At 37.6% G+C, this 16,195-nt stretch overlaps 1 protein-coding gene across 2 annotated transcripts in view; it reads left to right on the top strand.

Moving 5' to 3' along the window:
* Positions 1 to 16,195, top strand: part of PPP2R2A (protein phosphatase 2 regulatory subunit Balpha) — a 91,745-nt gene that overhangs the window by 36,278 nt on the left and 39,272 nt on the right. The window contains exon 2 of one of the 2 annotated variants that reach the window (XM_032855792.1): positions 6,727 to 6,865. The exons of the other annotated variant lie outside the window; for it this stretch is intronic. Coding sequence (XP_032711683.1) covers positions 6,850 to 6,865 — 16 coding nt within the window. The 5' untranslated portion in view covers positions 6,727 to 6,849. The remainder of the gene's footprint in view (positions 1 to 6,726; positions 6,866 to 16,195) is intronic. 2 annotated transcript variants of the gene reach the window in all.

The raw sequence follows: 16,195 nt of genomic DNA, 5'->3' as shown, positions 1-16,195 counted from the left end.
AGATATCAGAACTAGACTTGAGAGTGACGATTATCAAGGTGCTAGCTGGGCTCGAAAAAGGCATGGAAGATATTAAAGAATCCCTTTATGGAGAATTAAAATCCCTTTCTTGAGAAATAAAAGAACTAAAATCTAACCAAGTTGAAATAAAGTTATTAATGAGGTACAATAAAAAATGGAAGCTCTTACTGCTAGGATAAATGAGTCAGAAGAATTAGTGATAGAGAAGACCAAATGACAGAGAATAAAGAGGCTGAGCAAAAGAGAGACAACCAACTACTGGACCACGAGGGGAGAATTTGGGAGATAAGTGATACTATAAGATAAAACAATATTAGAATAAATGGGATCCCAGAAGAAGAAGAAAGAGAAGGGCAGAAAGTATATTGGAGTGAATTATAGTAGAGAATTTCCCTAATATTCCAGAGGGAACAAGCATCAAAATCCACGAGGCACAGAGAATCCCCCAGTCAAAATCAGTAAAAATAGGTCCGTACTACATCGTCTAATGGTAAAACTTACATGTCTTAGTGACAAAGAGAAAATCCTGAAAGCAGCTCAGGACAAGAAGTCTGTAACATACAATGGTAGAAATACTAGATTGGCAGCAGACTTATCCACAGAAACCTGGGAGGTCAGAAAGAACTGGCATGATATATTCAGAGCACTAAACTTGAAAAATATGCAGCCAAGAATACTATATGCAGGTAGGCTGTCATTGAAAATGGAAGGAGAGATAAAAAGCTTCCAGGACAAACAAAAATTAAAAGAATTTGCACACACCAAACCAGCCCTACAGGTAATAGGGAAAGGGGTACTCTAAGGGAAGAGAGCCAAAAAATAATAGACCAGAAAGTAACATAGTATACAGTAACAGTCACCTTAGAGGCAATACAGTGGCACTAAATTCATATCTTTCAATAGTTACCCTGAATGTGAATGGGCTAAATGATACAATTAAGAGACATAGAGTATCAGAATGGATAAAAAAACAAGAGCCATCGATATGCTGTCTACAAGAAACTCATTTTAGACCTAAAGACACCTCCAGATTTAAAGTGAGGGGGTGGAAAACAATTTACCATGCTAATGGACATCAAAAGAAAGCTGGGGTAGCAATCTTTATATCAGATGAATAAGATATTAAGCCAAAGACTATATAATAAGTGATGATGAAGGACACCCTATCATACTTAAAAGGTCTGTCCAACAAGAAGATCTAACAGTTTTAAAAATCTGTGCCCCTAACATGGGATCAGCCAATTAAATAAACCAATTAATAACAACATCAAAGAAACACATCGACAGTCAAACAATATACAATAATAGTCGGAGACTTTACCCCCCTCACTGAAATGGACAGATCATCCAAGCAAAATATAGCAAGGAAATAAAGGCATTAAATGACACACTGGACCAGATGGACATAAAAGATATATTCAGAACATTCCATCCCAAAGCAACAGAATACACATTCTGAACTAGTGCACATGGAACATTCTCCAGAATAGATTGCATCCTGGATCCCAAATCAGGTCTCAGCCGGTACCAAATGATTGGGATCATTCCCTGCATATTTTCAGACCACAGTGTTCTGAACTACAACTCAACCAAGCTAGAAAGAATTCAAATACATGGAGGCTAAAGAGCATCCTACTAAAGAATGAATGGGTCAACCAGGAAATTACAGAAGAATTGAAAAAATGCATGGAAACAAATGAAAATTGAAAACACAACTGTTCAAAATCTTTGGGAACACAGCAAAGGTGGTCCTGAGAGGGAAGTATATAGCGATACAAGCCTTTCTCAAGAAATAAGAAAGGTCTCAAGTATACAACCTAACCCCTAAAGGAGCTGGAGAAAGAACAGCAAAGAAAGCCTAAACCCAGCAGGAGAAGAGAAATCATAAAGATCAGAGCAGAAATCAATGAAATAGAAACAAAAGAACAGTAGAACAAATTGACAAAACTAGGAGCTGGTTCTTTGAAAGACTTAGTAAGATTGATAAACCCCTGTCCAGGCTTATCAAAAAGAAAAGAGAAATGACCCAAATAAATAAAATCATGAATGAAAGATGAGAGATCACAACGAACACCAAAGAAATACAGACAACTATAAGAACATATTATGAGGAACTATGCGTCAGCAAATTTGACAATCTAGAAGAAATGGATGCATTTCTAGAGACATATAAACTAGCAAAAGTGAACCAGGAAGAAATTGAAAACCTGGACAGACCCATAACCAGTAAGGAGATTGAAGCAGTCATTAAAATTCTCCCAACAAACAAGAGCCCAGGGCCAGACGCCTTCCCATGGGAATTCTACCAAACATTTAAAGAAGAATAATACCTATTCTCCTAAAACTGTTCCAAAAAATGGAAATGGAAGGAAAACTTCCAAACTCATTTTATGAGGCCAGCATTACGTTCATCCCAAAACCAAAGACCCCACCAAAAAGGAGAATTACAGACCAATATCCTTGATGAGCATGGATGTTAAAAAATCTCACGAAAATACAACCTGATAGGATCTAACAGTACATTAAAAGCATTATTCACCAAGTGGGATTTATTCCTGGGCTGCAAGGTTGGTTCAACATCTGCAAATCAATCAGTGTTGTATAATACATTAATAAAAGAAAGAACAAGAATCATATGATACTCTCAATAGATGTTGAAAAAGCATTTGACAAAGTACAGCATACTTTCATGATCAGAACTCTTCGAAGTGTAGGGATAGAGGGTACATACCTCAATATCATCAAAGCCATCTACGAAAAACGCGCAGCAGATATCATTCTCAATGGGGAAAAACTGAGAGTTTTTCACCTAAGGTCAGGAACATGGCAGGGATGTCCACTATCACCACTGCTGTTCAACATAGTACTAGAAGTCCTAGACTTGGCAATCAGACAACAAAAAGAAACAAAAGGCATCCAGATCAGTAAAGAACTAGTCAAATTCTCACTCTGTGCAGATGATAGAATACTTTATGTGGAAAATGCAAAAGACTACACTCCAAAACTACTAGAACTCATACAGGAATTCAGTAAAGTGTCAGGATATAAAATCAGTGCACAGAAATCAGTTGCATTTCTATACACCAACAGCAAGACAGATGAAAGAGAAATTAAAGAGTTGATCCCATTTACAATTGTTCCCCAAACCATAAGAAAGAGGCAGAGAATCTGTACTCAGAAAACTATAAAGTACTCATGAAAGAAATTGAAGACACAAAGAAATGGAAAATAATCTGTGCTGATGGATTGGAAGAACAAATATGTGAAAATGTCTATGCTACCTAAAGCAATCTATACATTTAATGCAATCCCTATCAAAATACCATCCATTTTTTTTTTCAAAGAAATGGAACAAATAATCCTAAAATTTATATGAAAGCAGAAAAGACCCCAAATAGCCAGGGGAATGTTGATAAAAGAAAGCCAAAGTTGGTGGCATCACAATTCCAGACTTCAAGCTCTATTACAAAGCTGTAATCATTTTATGAGTTATATAAAATGTTATAAAAAAAAAGCTGTAATCATCAAGAGAGTATGTTACTTGCACAAAAACAGACACATAGATCAGTGGAACAGAATAGAGAGCCCACAGACTCTCAACTCTATGGTCAACTAATGTTCGACAAAGCTGAAAGAATGTCCAATGGAAAAAAGACCGTCTCTTCAACTAATGATGTTGGGAAAATTGGACAGCCACATGCAGAAGAATGAAACTGGACCATTTCCTTATACCACACACAAAAGTAGAATCAGAACGGATAAAGGACCTCAAGTGAGACAGGTATCCATCAAAATCCTAGAGGAGAACACAGGCAGCAAACTCTCTGACCTCAGCAGCAGCAACTTCTTCCTAGAAACATCGCTAAAGGCAAGGGAAGCAAGGAAAATATGGGACTTCAAAATCAAAAGCTTTTTGCACAGCAACAGTCATCAAAACCAAAAGACAGCTGACGAATGGGAGAAGATATTTGCAAATGACATATCCGATAAAGGGCTAGTACTCAAAATCTATAAAGAACTTAACAAACTCAACACTCAGAGAACAAATAATCCAATCAAGAAAAGGGACAGAAGAGGGGCGCCTGGGTGGCTCAGTGGGTTAAAGCCTCTGCCTTTGGCTCAGGTCATGATCCCAGGGTTCTGGGATCGAGCACCACATGGGGCTGTCTGCCCCCCAGGGAGCCTCCTTCCTGTTATCTCTCTCTCTGCCTGCCTCTCTGCCTACTTGTGATCTGTCAGATAAATAAAATCTTAAAAAAAAAAAAAAAAGAAATGGGCAGAAGACAGGAACAGACAATTCTGCAAAGGAGACATCCAGATGGCTAACAGATACATGAAAAAGTGCTCCAAACGCTCGGCATCAGGGAAATAACAGATCGAAACCACAGTGAGATACCACCTCACACCAGTCAGAATGGCTAAAATTAACAAGCGAGGAAATGACAGATGTTGATGAGGATGAGGAGTAAGGGGAACCCTCCTACATTATTAGTGGGAATGCAGTCTGGTACAGCCACTCTGGAAAACACGCACGGAGGTTCCTCAAAACGTTGAAAATAGAGCTACCCTTCAACCCAGCAATCTCAGTACTGGGTATTTACCCTAAAGATACAAATGTAGTGATCCAAAGGGCACGTGCACCCGAATGTTTATAGCAGCAATGTCCGAAATAGCCAAACTCTGGAAAGATCCTAGATGTCCATCAACAGATGAATGGATAAAGAGGATGTGGGGTGTGTGTGTGTATATATATGCAGCTATCAGAAGAAATGAAATCTTGCCATTTGTAAGGATGTGGATGGAACTAGAGGGTATTAGTTGAGCTAAGTAAGTCAATCAGAGAAAGACAATTATATGCTCTCTCTGATAGGAGAAATTTGAGAGGCAAGGTGGGGGCTTGGGGTAGGGAAGGAAAAAATGAAACAAGATGGGATTGGGAGGGAGACAAACCATAAGAGATTCTTAATCTCACAAAACAAACTGGGTTGCTGCCCGGTGGGAGGGTAGGGATAGGGTGGTTGGGTTATGGACATTGGGGAGGGTATGTGCTATGGTGAGTGGGGAGTGCTGTGAAATGTATAAGCCTGATGATTCACAGACCTGTTCCCCTGGAGCAAATAATAATGTGTTAATAAAAATAATTAAAAAAAAAAGTATGGTGGAGACAGTGAATCGCAGTGTAAATACAGTTGTTAGGAAGGTCAGGAGTATGACCTTGAGCAAACCTGCCAGAGTTGAGAGAAAAAGGATTTAAAAAACAGGGAAAAATGGACGAGAAGATTTTTTCTGAACTAAATTTCCTTTTAATGTCATAGAATGTTTTCCTTTTAGTCAAGCATTTTGGTGCTTTCTTATTCGTGACATAATCTTTTGTATTATTTAGCCAATGGAGGTAAACTTTTTTCTTTAAACCAAAGTTGTATCTGCCATTTAGGTGCTGTTAAATAATACTTAATATTAGACAAATATCAGTCTGCTAATGGTATTAAGTATATTCAGGCGCCATGATGGGAAGCTGGACATTATTATTCTTGCTTTCATCTTTAGCTCTCCACACCTTATCAGTGATCAGGCCTTGCATTCTAAACTTCATAGATGTATTTTAAAATTTCTTCACTTCTGTCCCGTTTTTGCCTCTGTGGTTTAGTTAATGAAATAGTTAATATTAAAAAACCAATTTAATACGTTTGTTGTGAGGGTTAAATACCTAACATACTATAAGTGCATTTTGAATATTTGCTGTTTATGCTAATACTGTTACTGTAGATACTGGTTCAGATCACTCTCATTCCTTACCAGGATGTGTCTAGTCTTCGCCCAGTTCCCAGTTCTCTTCACTTCAGCCTGAGTAATCTAAAGGCACACCTGTTTGGATTACTTGTATTTAACACTTCCCTGTTTAAAACTTCTCAGTGGGCTCCTTTTATCATTGGAGTAACATCTGCGAAACTTTTTTTTATAACATACCTTATGAACTCTGACTTCTTTTTGTGAACAGGCTGCTCTTTTGTAGCGGGGTTTATAGGTGAGTAGGGAGGAGTCCTGTCAAAACAAAATAGAATTGAGTGTGACTTTGCCAGGACAGATGAACAAGGAAGGGCTTTCTGTTTCTTAAAGCATGGCCATAATAATTCTAGTTTGTAAAGATTTTTTTTTAAAGATTTTATTTATTTATTTAACAGACAGAGATTACAAGTAGGCAGAGAGGCAGGCAGAGAGAGGGGGAAAACAGGCTCCCTGCCGAGCAGAGAGCCCGAAGCAGGGCTCAATCCCAGGACTCTGGGATCATGACCTGAGCTGAAGGCAGAGGCTTTAACCCACTGAGCCACCCAGGTGCCCCTAGTTTGTAAAGATTTTAGGTGATATTAATAACCAGATGCCCATTCTGATTATAAAAATATCTTAGGGCATGCATAGATGTACAAATTTTGTGCAGTATTACTTTGTATAATCTCCATGGAAACTATGTGCATTATATTTTGTTAAGGCAACTTAATGAGGTGATTTGCTTTGTGGAATGAATTATGAGCCAGTTAAGAGTTAGTGAACATCTAACAAAGATGGTAACTTTAGGTTTAGAATGGTCAGTTTCGAACTCTTCATTCTAACATTATATAACCTTAATACACCAAGGCTTGTTTGTTAAGATCACACCTATAGAGTAAATGCATTAGCAACTGTTTATCTTTCTGTTCTTTGTTGCAGGAGGGTATGGTTCCATTCCATTTTATCCAAACATGATATCAGATTATCCAGGAACAAGTTAAAAAGAAGGGAGACTGGTTCCAGAACACATCTCTGGAAATTACCCTATGGACCCTGACTCTCATGGCAACATTACAATGTAGGTTTTATATGAGCATCAATAGCCAGTGGTCTTTGTTGAGCCTATCACGTAACATGTTCCTGTTCACTGAGTCAGAGGTTGAAAAAGGATATTATAAAGTCTGTTAGCAGTTGCTTTATTATTGGAAATAATGGTGTAATCAAAGTGATAATTTGGTCCAGAGACCTAGGAGTACAGAATCTTATCTGACCAGTCCTGCTTTCAGCCTGAGGCTTCTTGAGTGTACAGACAGTTGCCGACTTAATGGTGGTTTGACTTAGGATTTTTCAACTTTGTGATGGTATGAAAGCTGTATGCATTCTGTAGATGTACTTTGAATTTTGATCTTTTCCTGGGCTAGCAATACACGGTATGATACTCACTACTGTTTGGCCATGTGACCACAAGGGTAAATTGCCAGTACATTTAATAGTGATTCTGTACCCATATAACCATTTATTTTTCACTGCCAGGATAGTTATTCAGTAACTTACATGAGCTATTCAACACTTCATTATCAAACAGGCTTTTCATACAAAATTATCCAGTACGATAATTTAGCCAACTGTAGGCTAATGTAAGTGTTTTGAGCACATTTAAGGTAGGTGTGGCTGAGCTGTGTTTGGTAGGGTAGGTGCATTTAAATGCATTTCAGTTTATGGTATTTTCAATTTATGATGGGTTTATTGGGCTGTAACCCTGTCTTCAGTCAAGACTGTTAATGTAAAGAAGCAGCAAAGCCGGTCAGCTGTAACACTTTGTTGGTAGTTCCGGCTTTAGCTTCAGGCTCCAGGGAGCTTTGCTGGACCATTTGGAGAACTTTACCTAAGCCAGATTGGCCTCAGTAGCTTAGAACTAGAATCAGTAAATGTTTGTTTCTTTGTGCAGCAAAGCCTAAACCCCTGCTGACACCTTTTGCTTACCAGTGTGCCTACTGTGTGCCACATTCAGTGCTCATTTCTTTACGTTTATTGCTTGGTTAGTCCTCAGAGCAACTCTGAGAGATAGGTATTTAAAGATGAGGAAGCTGAGTCTTTAAAAGCCTTAGTTACTTCCTCAGAGTCATACAGGCAGGTGAAGTGAAGAAGTGTCCAGTATGACTTCTCATTTCTTGAACAAGTTTTTTAGAGATGGGGCCCCAAGAATGTATTACAGGTGTGCTAAGATAATGATCACTTGATCCTGGGGGATGCCTACTGGGCTGGATGGGGGGGGGGCTTAGCTGACTAGAGTGTCTGACTGAATAGATATGAACAGCCTAATCTTTTATACTGGTGTGCCATACAAATACTATATTCTGTGTATGTGCTGACATGAGGAAAATAGAGATGCACTGGCCTGCTCCACTGAAAGCAACAAGAGTCGGCAAGAGAGAGCATTTGTCCCCACTTCTCACAGCCATCCTCCAGTCAGCCTTTCTGGCTACAGTAATAAGTGCTAGTCAGTGGCAAGTGGGAAAGAGTGTTAAGAGAGTCTGGAAGGGAGACAGAAAGAAATGGTTGGAGCCCCCCCCCCCCCAGGGTGAGTGGGTCAAGACCTTATTTACATAACAGGAACAAGAGATTCCTAAAGGGAGTGCACACACTTAACTTGCTTTTAGGCCATAATAAAATGTTCTTAAATCTTGAATATACCGCATTTGTGGGAGGAGTGGACTGACCTTTGAGAAAAGGTAACAAAACCTTTGAGCTCCCTCTAGAGGTCAACAGTGAGAAAGGCGCATCATAATGGGAAAAAAATTGAACCTACAGCTAGCCTACATGAAAGAAGCTAGCAAGAAACTAGCATTTTATCAATGCAGTGTTTGGAAAAATATTTTCTTTGGGGAGTGGTTAGCTACCTTTGAGAAGAAATTTGGGTTAATCATAACTGTAATAAGCTATGTGGGGTCAATCCTAATATTCAGTGTTTGCTGTATTTTAGGGTATATTGAACTAGTAAAGGAGAAAAGATCTTGAAAATAGATTGTGTACAAACAAAAGAGCATGCTTCTTAATGGGAGCTCTGAGTGTTGAAGCAAACCGGATGAAAATGAGAATGAATTTCTGTGCTATCAGAACGTTCTGACAGCAGGCCTTGACTTTAGGAGAGCTAAACATGATCACTATACACACTGTGTTCTTACCCCACCTCCCCAGCTTCAGTGAGTACCAGAAGGTTGATATGCCAAAGTCCAAATTGCAGGCGTATGTTAAAACCTAAGAAAGCTAACATACAATTTTAAGTTTTAGAACCTCAGCTGACCAAATGAAAAATCTGTTTGAAGACAGAAATCTTAGTTCTGGTCAGATACCCCATGGATGAGAATGTAGTTACATTGCTGACCTTTACCAAATGTACTCCTCTTGTTCTCAGTATGGTTTATTCTTCTCTTCAGAACTCATACATAGTTAGTATGTAATTATAGAATGAAAAAGTTAGAAGTCATGTTCAGTTTGTGGTAATATTAAGAATATGTGAAAATTATACATTTTTAAAAGTTCCTGAAGTGCTCAAAAAAAAAACAAACAAACAAACAAACAAAAAAAACCAAGGGTGGGAGCATCCCATAAAGGGATGCAGGAGCCTGCCTGAAAGAGCTTTCAGTGACCAAATCTGGAATAATTTGAACAATAAATGATATAATAAGAGTATAACCCAGAGTATGAAATAAATAAATATGAATTCATATAGATAAATAACTAAATAAGTGGGGGAGGGAGGCAAATTTCCCCAACAGAAGAATTTCAAGTAATTTATGTGGATACTCCTCAAAGGGGTGGGGCTTAACCCCCAGTCCTTATATGTGGGCTGCACTTAATGACTTCCCACCTTAGGGGGGGAGGGGATGACTTTATAGTGGAGAAACCTGGCAGTCATCAGTAAATAATACTGTTAAAATGTACCCTTGCCTGATGGGATAAGAATGACATTGCACCCCTGTGATCTTCCTGCCAGTAAGCCATAATAGCAAGTGTGGCCATGAGAAGAACAGTCTCAAATTTAGGTACATACTGTAAAGCACCTGGCCAGTACTCCTCAGAATTGTAAAGGTCATCCAAAACAAGGGAAGTCTGAGAAACTGTCACAGACCAGAGGAAGCTAGAGACAAGAGGACTAAATGTAATGTGGGATCGTGGAACTGAAAAAGGACACTAGAGAAAGTGACTGCAATCTGAATGAAGTGTGGAGTTCAGTTAATATTCCAGTGTTGTTCTTCAGTTGTGACAAATAAACCATAGCAAATGTAAGATGCCAGGAAATAAGGAAGGACCTAGGTGAAGGTATACGGGAACTGTCTTTGGGACTCTTCCGTAATTCTAAAATTATGCTAAAGTTAATTTATGGAAAACAAAGATTCAGCTTGGTTAACTTTTGTGCTATGTAACTTTGGTTCAGTGATGTTTGAAAAACCATCCCGTGTCTTGAAATATGGGGAACTTCTCTCTTACGTATTTATGCATTATCACTTGGAGTTAAGTAGCATGTGACTTTTATGTGTGTGACTTTTTAAAAGCGAGAAAGGCCTCATCTCAAAAGAGTGAGTAGTGATCAGTGAGTGACTCAAGAATCTCTAGTACCATGGTTGACTGCTCTAGCAGTGGTGGGAGTTGAATAGAGCAGAATCATGCTACATACACTGCCTCAGTTCTGTTCTGATTTCACCATTGATTGGCTTATAAGTTACAGAAAGTAACTTATGTTAAATCAGTGTTGTTGATGAATTCCAGGTTACAAAGAAACAAATCTGAGATCCATTTTGTCGCAGTGCATTCTGGACTAGTGGACTGACAGAGAGAGATACATGGTCATGGGTGGAGTTACTTAGCATTTGCAGATGTGTTGTCCTTTCAGGTCTTAAAATTTTCCATATTCCAAGTTGCCTGATAAAAGCACATTATTTTTCTCCAGCCATTTTTTATTCTGTTTTCTTCCTTTCCTAGATGTGTTAAGTATTTGAATACATGGTATATGCTCTGTGAAAGATAAATCCTCTGAAAAGAAAAATCATCTTTTGGTGTTTCTTTGCAAATGAAATTTCTTTGCAAATTTTGAAGTTCATAAATGACTTACTCACGATCGAATTATATCTTATAGTACAGTTGAGACTACGTCTCCAGGGGTCTTTTACTTCTTGCCTAATGGTTAATGAAGGGCCAAGGGAAAAGAGTAGAAAGGGAGGAGTATTGCGAGGAAAATTAGAGCAAAATGTGAAAGGATATTAGCAGAATAAGAACATTGGATGTTTCCCTTATATTCTCTGACACTTTAGATTACTGAAGATATTAGTGAACATCTTTATACATTTTTAAAATTGTTGGATTATTTCAGTAGGATAACTTCTGGAACCTGACATAAAGTTCCAAGAGAATCAGTGCTTTGTGGCTGTCTATACAAATTACGAAATAGTTTTCCAAAATAACCAGATACACTTCTCTCTACAATGTAAGTAGAACAGTTTATATTTTTTCTCTTGTTGGGTAGAAAATGGTGTCTTATTTAAAAATTAATTTACTTTTGAGTGGATATTTTCTTAGATTTTACCATTATTGCTCTTCTGTGAATTGTCTTACCATGCTGTATATTAACTGTTTTTGGAAATACAAGCATTTTTTTCCTAGTCCACTTGTCTTTAGTTATTGTGTAAAATCACATTTTCTTTTATTACATCTATATTGATTATCTCTGGTGTATTTCCACCCCTCTAAAGATCTGATACAATTTTTTTTTTTTTTTCCTGATGGGCCACATACAGAAGGGTTAAAGGATGGGGGTAGGAAGGGTGATATTTCAAGCAAGGCAGACAAGACACCCAAGCTAGAGGAGGTATAAGAGTGAGCATAAGTATAAATGTGGAAGCTCTATGTAAAACGTCATGTTTTCTAGAGAATTTGGCTAGTGCTATGGAACTAGAAAGGAAGATGGTATATTCAGGGGAAAGGTTCATATTGTTCTTAAAATTTGCAAACAGTGAAATTCACCCTTTTTAGCGTACAGTTCTTCAAGGTCTGATTAAAAAAAATAGACACACAAAGGGCGCCTGGGTGGCTCAGTGGGTTAAGCCGCTGCCTTCGGCTCAGGTCATGATCTCAGGGTCCTGGGATCGAGTCCCGCATCGGGCTCTCTGCTCAACAGGGAGCCTGCTTCCCTTCCTCTCTCTCTGCCTGCCTCTCTGCCTACTTGTGATCTCTGTCTGTCAAATAAATAAATAAAATCTTTAAAAAAAAAAAAAAAAATAGACACACATACACAGACACACACACACAGATGGGGTGCCTGTGTGGTTGAGAGTCCGACTCTTGGTTCCAACTCAAGTAGTGATCTCAGAGTGGTGAGATTGAGCCCCATGTCGGACTCCAGGCTCAGCGCGGAGTCTGGTGAACACCCCCCTTGCTTTCACTCTCCCCCTCCACCTTGCAAGCATGTGCACTTGCATGCTCATGTGTTCTCTATTCTCTTTCTAAAATGAATAAAAATAAATCTTTAAAAAAAAAAAAACCCATACAGACATAAGTTACTACCAAGATGAAAAGCAGTTGCATCATTCCAAGAGATTTCATGTCCCTTTGTACTCAACCTCTACCCCATTCTTAAGCAAGCACTGATCTGTTTTCTGTCCCTCTAATTGTACCTTTTCCAGAATGTCAGATAAATGGAATTATATAGTATGTAACCTTTTAATCTGGTTCCTTTAGCTTTAGCACAATGCATTTTGAGTTTAATTATATTATTGTTTGTATCAGTAGTTGCTTTTTATTGCTGAGTGTTATTTCATTGTATGGTTATATTGTATTCTCTTTATTTCCCAGTTGAGGGTCATTTTGGATTGTGTCCAGTTTTTCGTGATTTCGTCCAGTTTCTTGTTTTTCATCCAGTAAAGCTGCATAAACGTTTGCATCCAGATTTTTATATGACCATAGGTTTTTGTTTCATTTGGGTATCTAGTATTGCAGTTGCTAGGTCACATGGTATTTTAACTTCATAAACTGCCAGACTTTTTTTCCTTTTCCCCAAAGTGGGTGTGCCGTTCCCATCAGCTATATGTGAGAGTTTCTGTTGTTCAGTATTGGCACTAGGCATTGTCATCTTTTTTCTTTTTTAAATTTTAGTCATTCAGATGGTGTGTAGTGGTCTCTCATTCCTTTTTTTTTTTTTTTTAAAGCTTGTAGAGATTCATTTTTTGTCAGAGTTTCCAGGTTACTTTTATGGTAATGGCTATAGATGTATTAACCTGGTCTTCCTGTCTGAGCTCTGGAAACAAATTCCATAATGCTCATTGTTTTATTATTTAGGTCGCACAAATAAGATCAAATATGCTTTGTTATTTTTTTAAGCTCAGTGATACAATGTAGACAACATTCTTAATACAAATAGATATTACTGTCTTGGACTGAGAATGTAAGGTATACATGGACAAACTCTGGAGGGATATATACTAATATAATAGGTTCTCTCAGAAGTGGTGTTAAGAGTGATGATTGTCTTTTTTTATAAAGCAGTTTGTGTGATTAAAACAGAGTAAAGTTATTATAATTCCATTACAGATTTTACAGAAATCACAGTGTATATACATACATCAGATACATATTTTATAATTTCACAAGTTTGCTGAAAGACTCTTTAGCTTTCATCTGTGGTCATCTCTTAGTAGTGGGATTTCATGTTTTCTTATTTCAGTTTTTTTTTAACTTAAAGTGATCGCTTTTTTTTTTTCTTTTTCTTTCTTTCTTTCTTTCTTTTTTTTTTTTACAAAGACACTTGTCTTAAATATTTGTCTTAAATATTTATATACTTAGGTTCCTGTTAAGTCTTTTTTCGGTATTTTTATTGCGGTACTGATTTTTATCTTTTGCCTTAGAATTGTAAGATTACCAAGTGGTTGGTTAGAACCAGTGGTTCTTAATCTTTAGCTAATTTTATTGTGGTTAGAGAATGTGGTCTTTAAATTTGTAATTAGAATTCTTTAAGGGACTGTCTGTGGCTCAGTGGATGAGTTTTTAAAAATTGCATAGTTCTTTGGAAGATACTAATTTTTTATATTAGTATAAAGTTCTCTGCAAGTGTGTATCATTTATGTCTTCCAGGTGTATACACTTTCTCCCTTTGTTCTTCAAATCTGTCAGGCATGGAGAAGCATATGTCATTCTTACACTGTAGTTTAAATTTTTGTCAAATCTTTATCAGCTCCTTCATTTCTGATAACCTTGAATTACATATAGTAAAAATCTCTGGGTGTAAAGATTCATGACTGTTAACAGCTTTACCACACTTTTTTTTGTCCTATTGATTTCTTTTTTTACTTTAACCATGATTGGAGGCATTATTGGCATTTACTAGGCATGGGCCAAGTGTATTAGCTATTTGGCAGCTTGCAGGACGGTGTTGAACAAGGAAAAATTGTCCTGGTCTACATGACTTAGAATATTCTGCCAAAAGTTCACGGTGCTGAAGAAACAATCACTTACTCTGAGCCTAAAATACAACTTTCTATTTATCAGCTATTTTTTTAGTTAAACATGGGTTTAATGTACATACTAAGGTTTACTGTGTATATCAAGGGAGTATTGTGCTTTGAAATATTAGAAATTTTTTTAAAGATTTATTCTAGAAAGAGTGAGCTGGGAGGAAGGCCAGAGTCCGAAGCACAGAGCCGTATGCACTGCTCAATTCCAGGTCCCTGAGATCATGACCTGAGCCAAAAGCGAGAATTGTATACCCAACTGCACCACTCAGGCACCCCTGAAAACTGGAATTTTACAAAGAATTCTCTGTGATTTTGCAAAGGCAGTCCCCAGTGCAGGCTATTGATAGTTTTTAAGTTATCACTATTCTATACCTGTATAAGTCTGCATTTAAAACTGATCTCTTACAGTTGTTATCCTACATGTAGTGTCATCATGCTTGAACATTTATATAGTGGTCTTCAAAAAAAAAAAAAAAAAGTATTTCCCACCTTTTTTTCTGGGACTGCAATGTCCCATACAGTAGGTAACTGTTTGTATCCCACAGGTCAGGTCTTTGTTCTTTTTTCCTGCTTTGCTCCTGCCTTTTTAAAATTTTCCCTCCCCTATTGCTAGCCCTTCAAATTCTTGATCTTTTCGACTTCAGTATTAATGCCATCCAGTGTATTTTTCATTTTTAGGTGTTCCTTCTTTGTCTTTCATAGGTCTCAACATGTTGATAATTCTATGTTCTGTAGCATATTTACAATAGCTATTTTAAGGTTCTTGTCTGCTGAGACCTTTATTCCATCCTTTTTGTCATTTCTGGTTCTGTTGGTTTATTTTTCTTCTGGTTATGAGTCACATATTCGTACTACTTTACATTCTGGTGAATTGGGGTTGGATGCCAGACATTGTCAGTTTACGCTGTTGAGCATTGGATTTTGTTCTAGCACATCGTTACTTGAAGTAAATTTGGTTGTTTTAACGTTTACTTTTAGCTTTGTTAGGACAGATTTCCATCTTTAGTGCTGATTTAGTCCCACTTCTAAGGGGATGCTCTTCTGAAGACTTTACCTGGTGCCTCATTAATTGTGAGGTTTCTCTATTCCAGCTGGTAGGGATCCTTAACAATCCTGAGCCCTCATTAGCTTTCTGGTGGTTCTTTCCTAGGCCATATGGAATGCTCAGATGGGTATTCAGTTAAGGATCCTAAGTTTCCTCTCTAAATCCCTCCAGTGTTCTTTCGGTACTCTGCCACGAATTGCAGCTGATTCTGCTTTCTCTAACCCCCAGTTTCTGTTACCACAACTAAGTGAGAGTGCTGGTCTGTATTTGAATTCTTTCTGTCTGACTACACTGTCCAAAAGTAAAGGGGATTAAATATATGACTCCATTTCTTTGTCTTGTCTAACGGTTCATAGTCCATGGTATTTTGTTCCGTTTTCTAGTCCTTCCCAGCAGGAGGATCCATCCAGATTGTCTTATTTTCTTTTTCTCATGGCCAGAAGCAGAAGACCCATCCTAACCCTCTTCTTCACCCTCACCCACATGTCAGAACTAATAATTATTTCCTCACCTAATACATAGCAATTATTGTTTATTACTACCATGAATATACATACCATAAGTTAATTTTCCCTTGTTTGATTTTTTTGCTGAGAATGTTGTATTTCTGTACCCTGTTTATTTTACCACTTAAGAAATAGAGAAGGTAGGTAATGTTATGTCTGATGAAATAAAAACAGACCAATAATACTGCGGTTGTCACTCTTAACCACCACCAACTACTTACTACTCTGCTGCCAAACAAAAGCAGTTATTTTGCTTTCTTAGAATGAGATTTGGCTACTGATAGTTTAGAAGGAAAGTGTTGGAAGAAATGAGTTCCATTTTATATAATACATTATAAATTGTTGGTTTTTAC

This window comes from Lontra canadensis, unplaced genomic scaffold, assembly GCF_010015895.1.
Source record: "Lontra canadensis isolate GAN:19392208 unplaced genomic scaffold, GSC_riverotter_1.0 scaffold10, whole genome shotgun sequence".
NCBI lineage: Eukaryota > Metazoa > Chordata > Mammalia > Carnivora > Mustelidae > Lontra > Lontra canadensis.
This window is presented reverse-complemented; position numbering and strand designations above follow the sequence as displayed.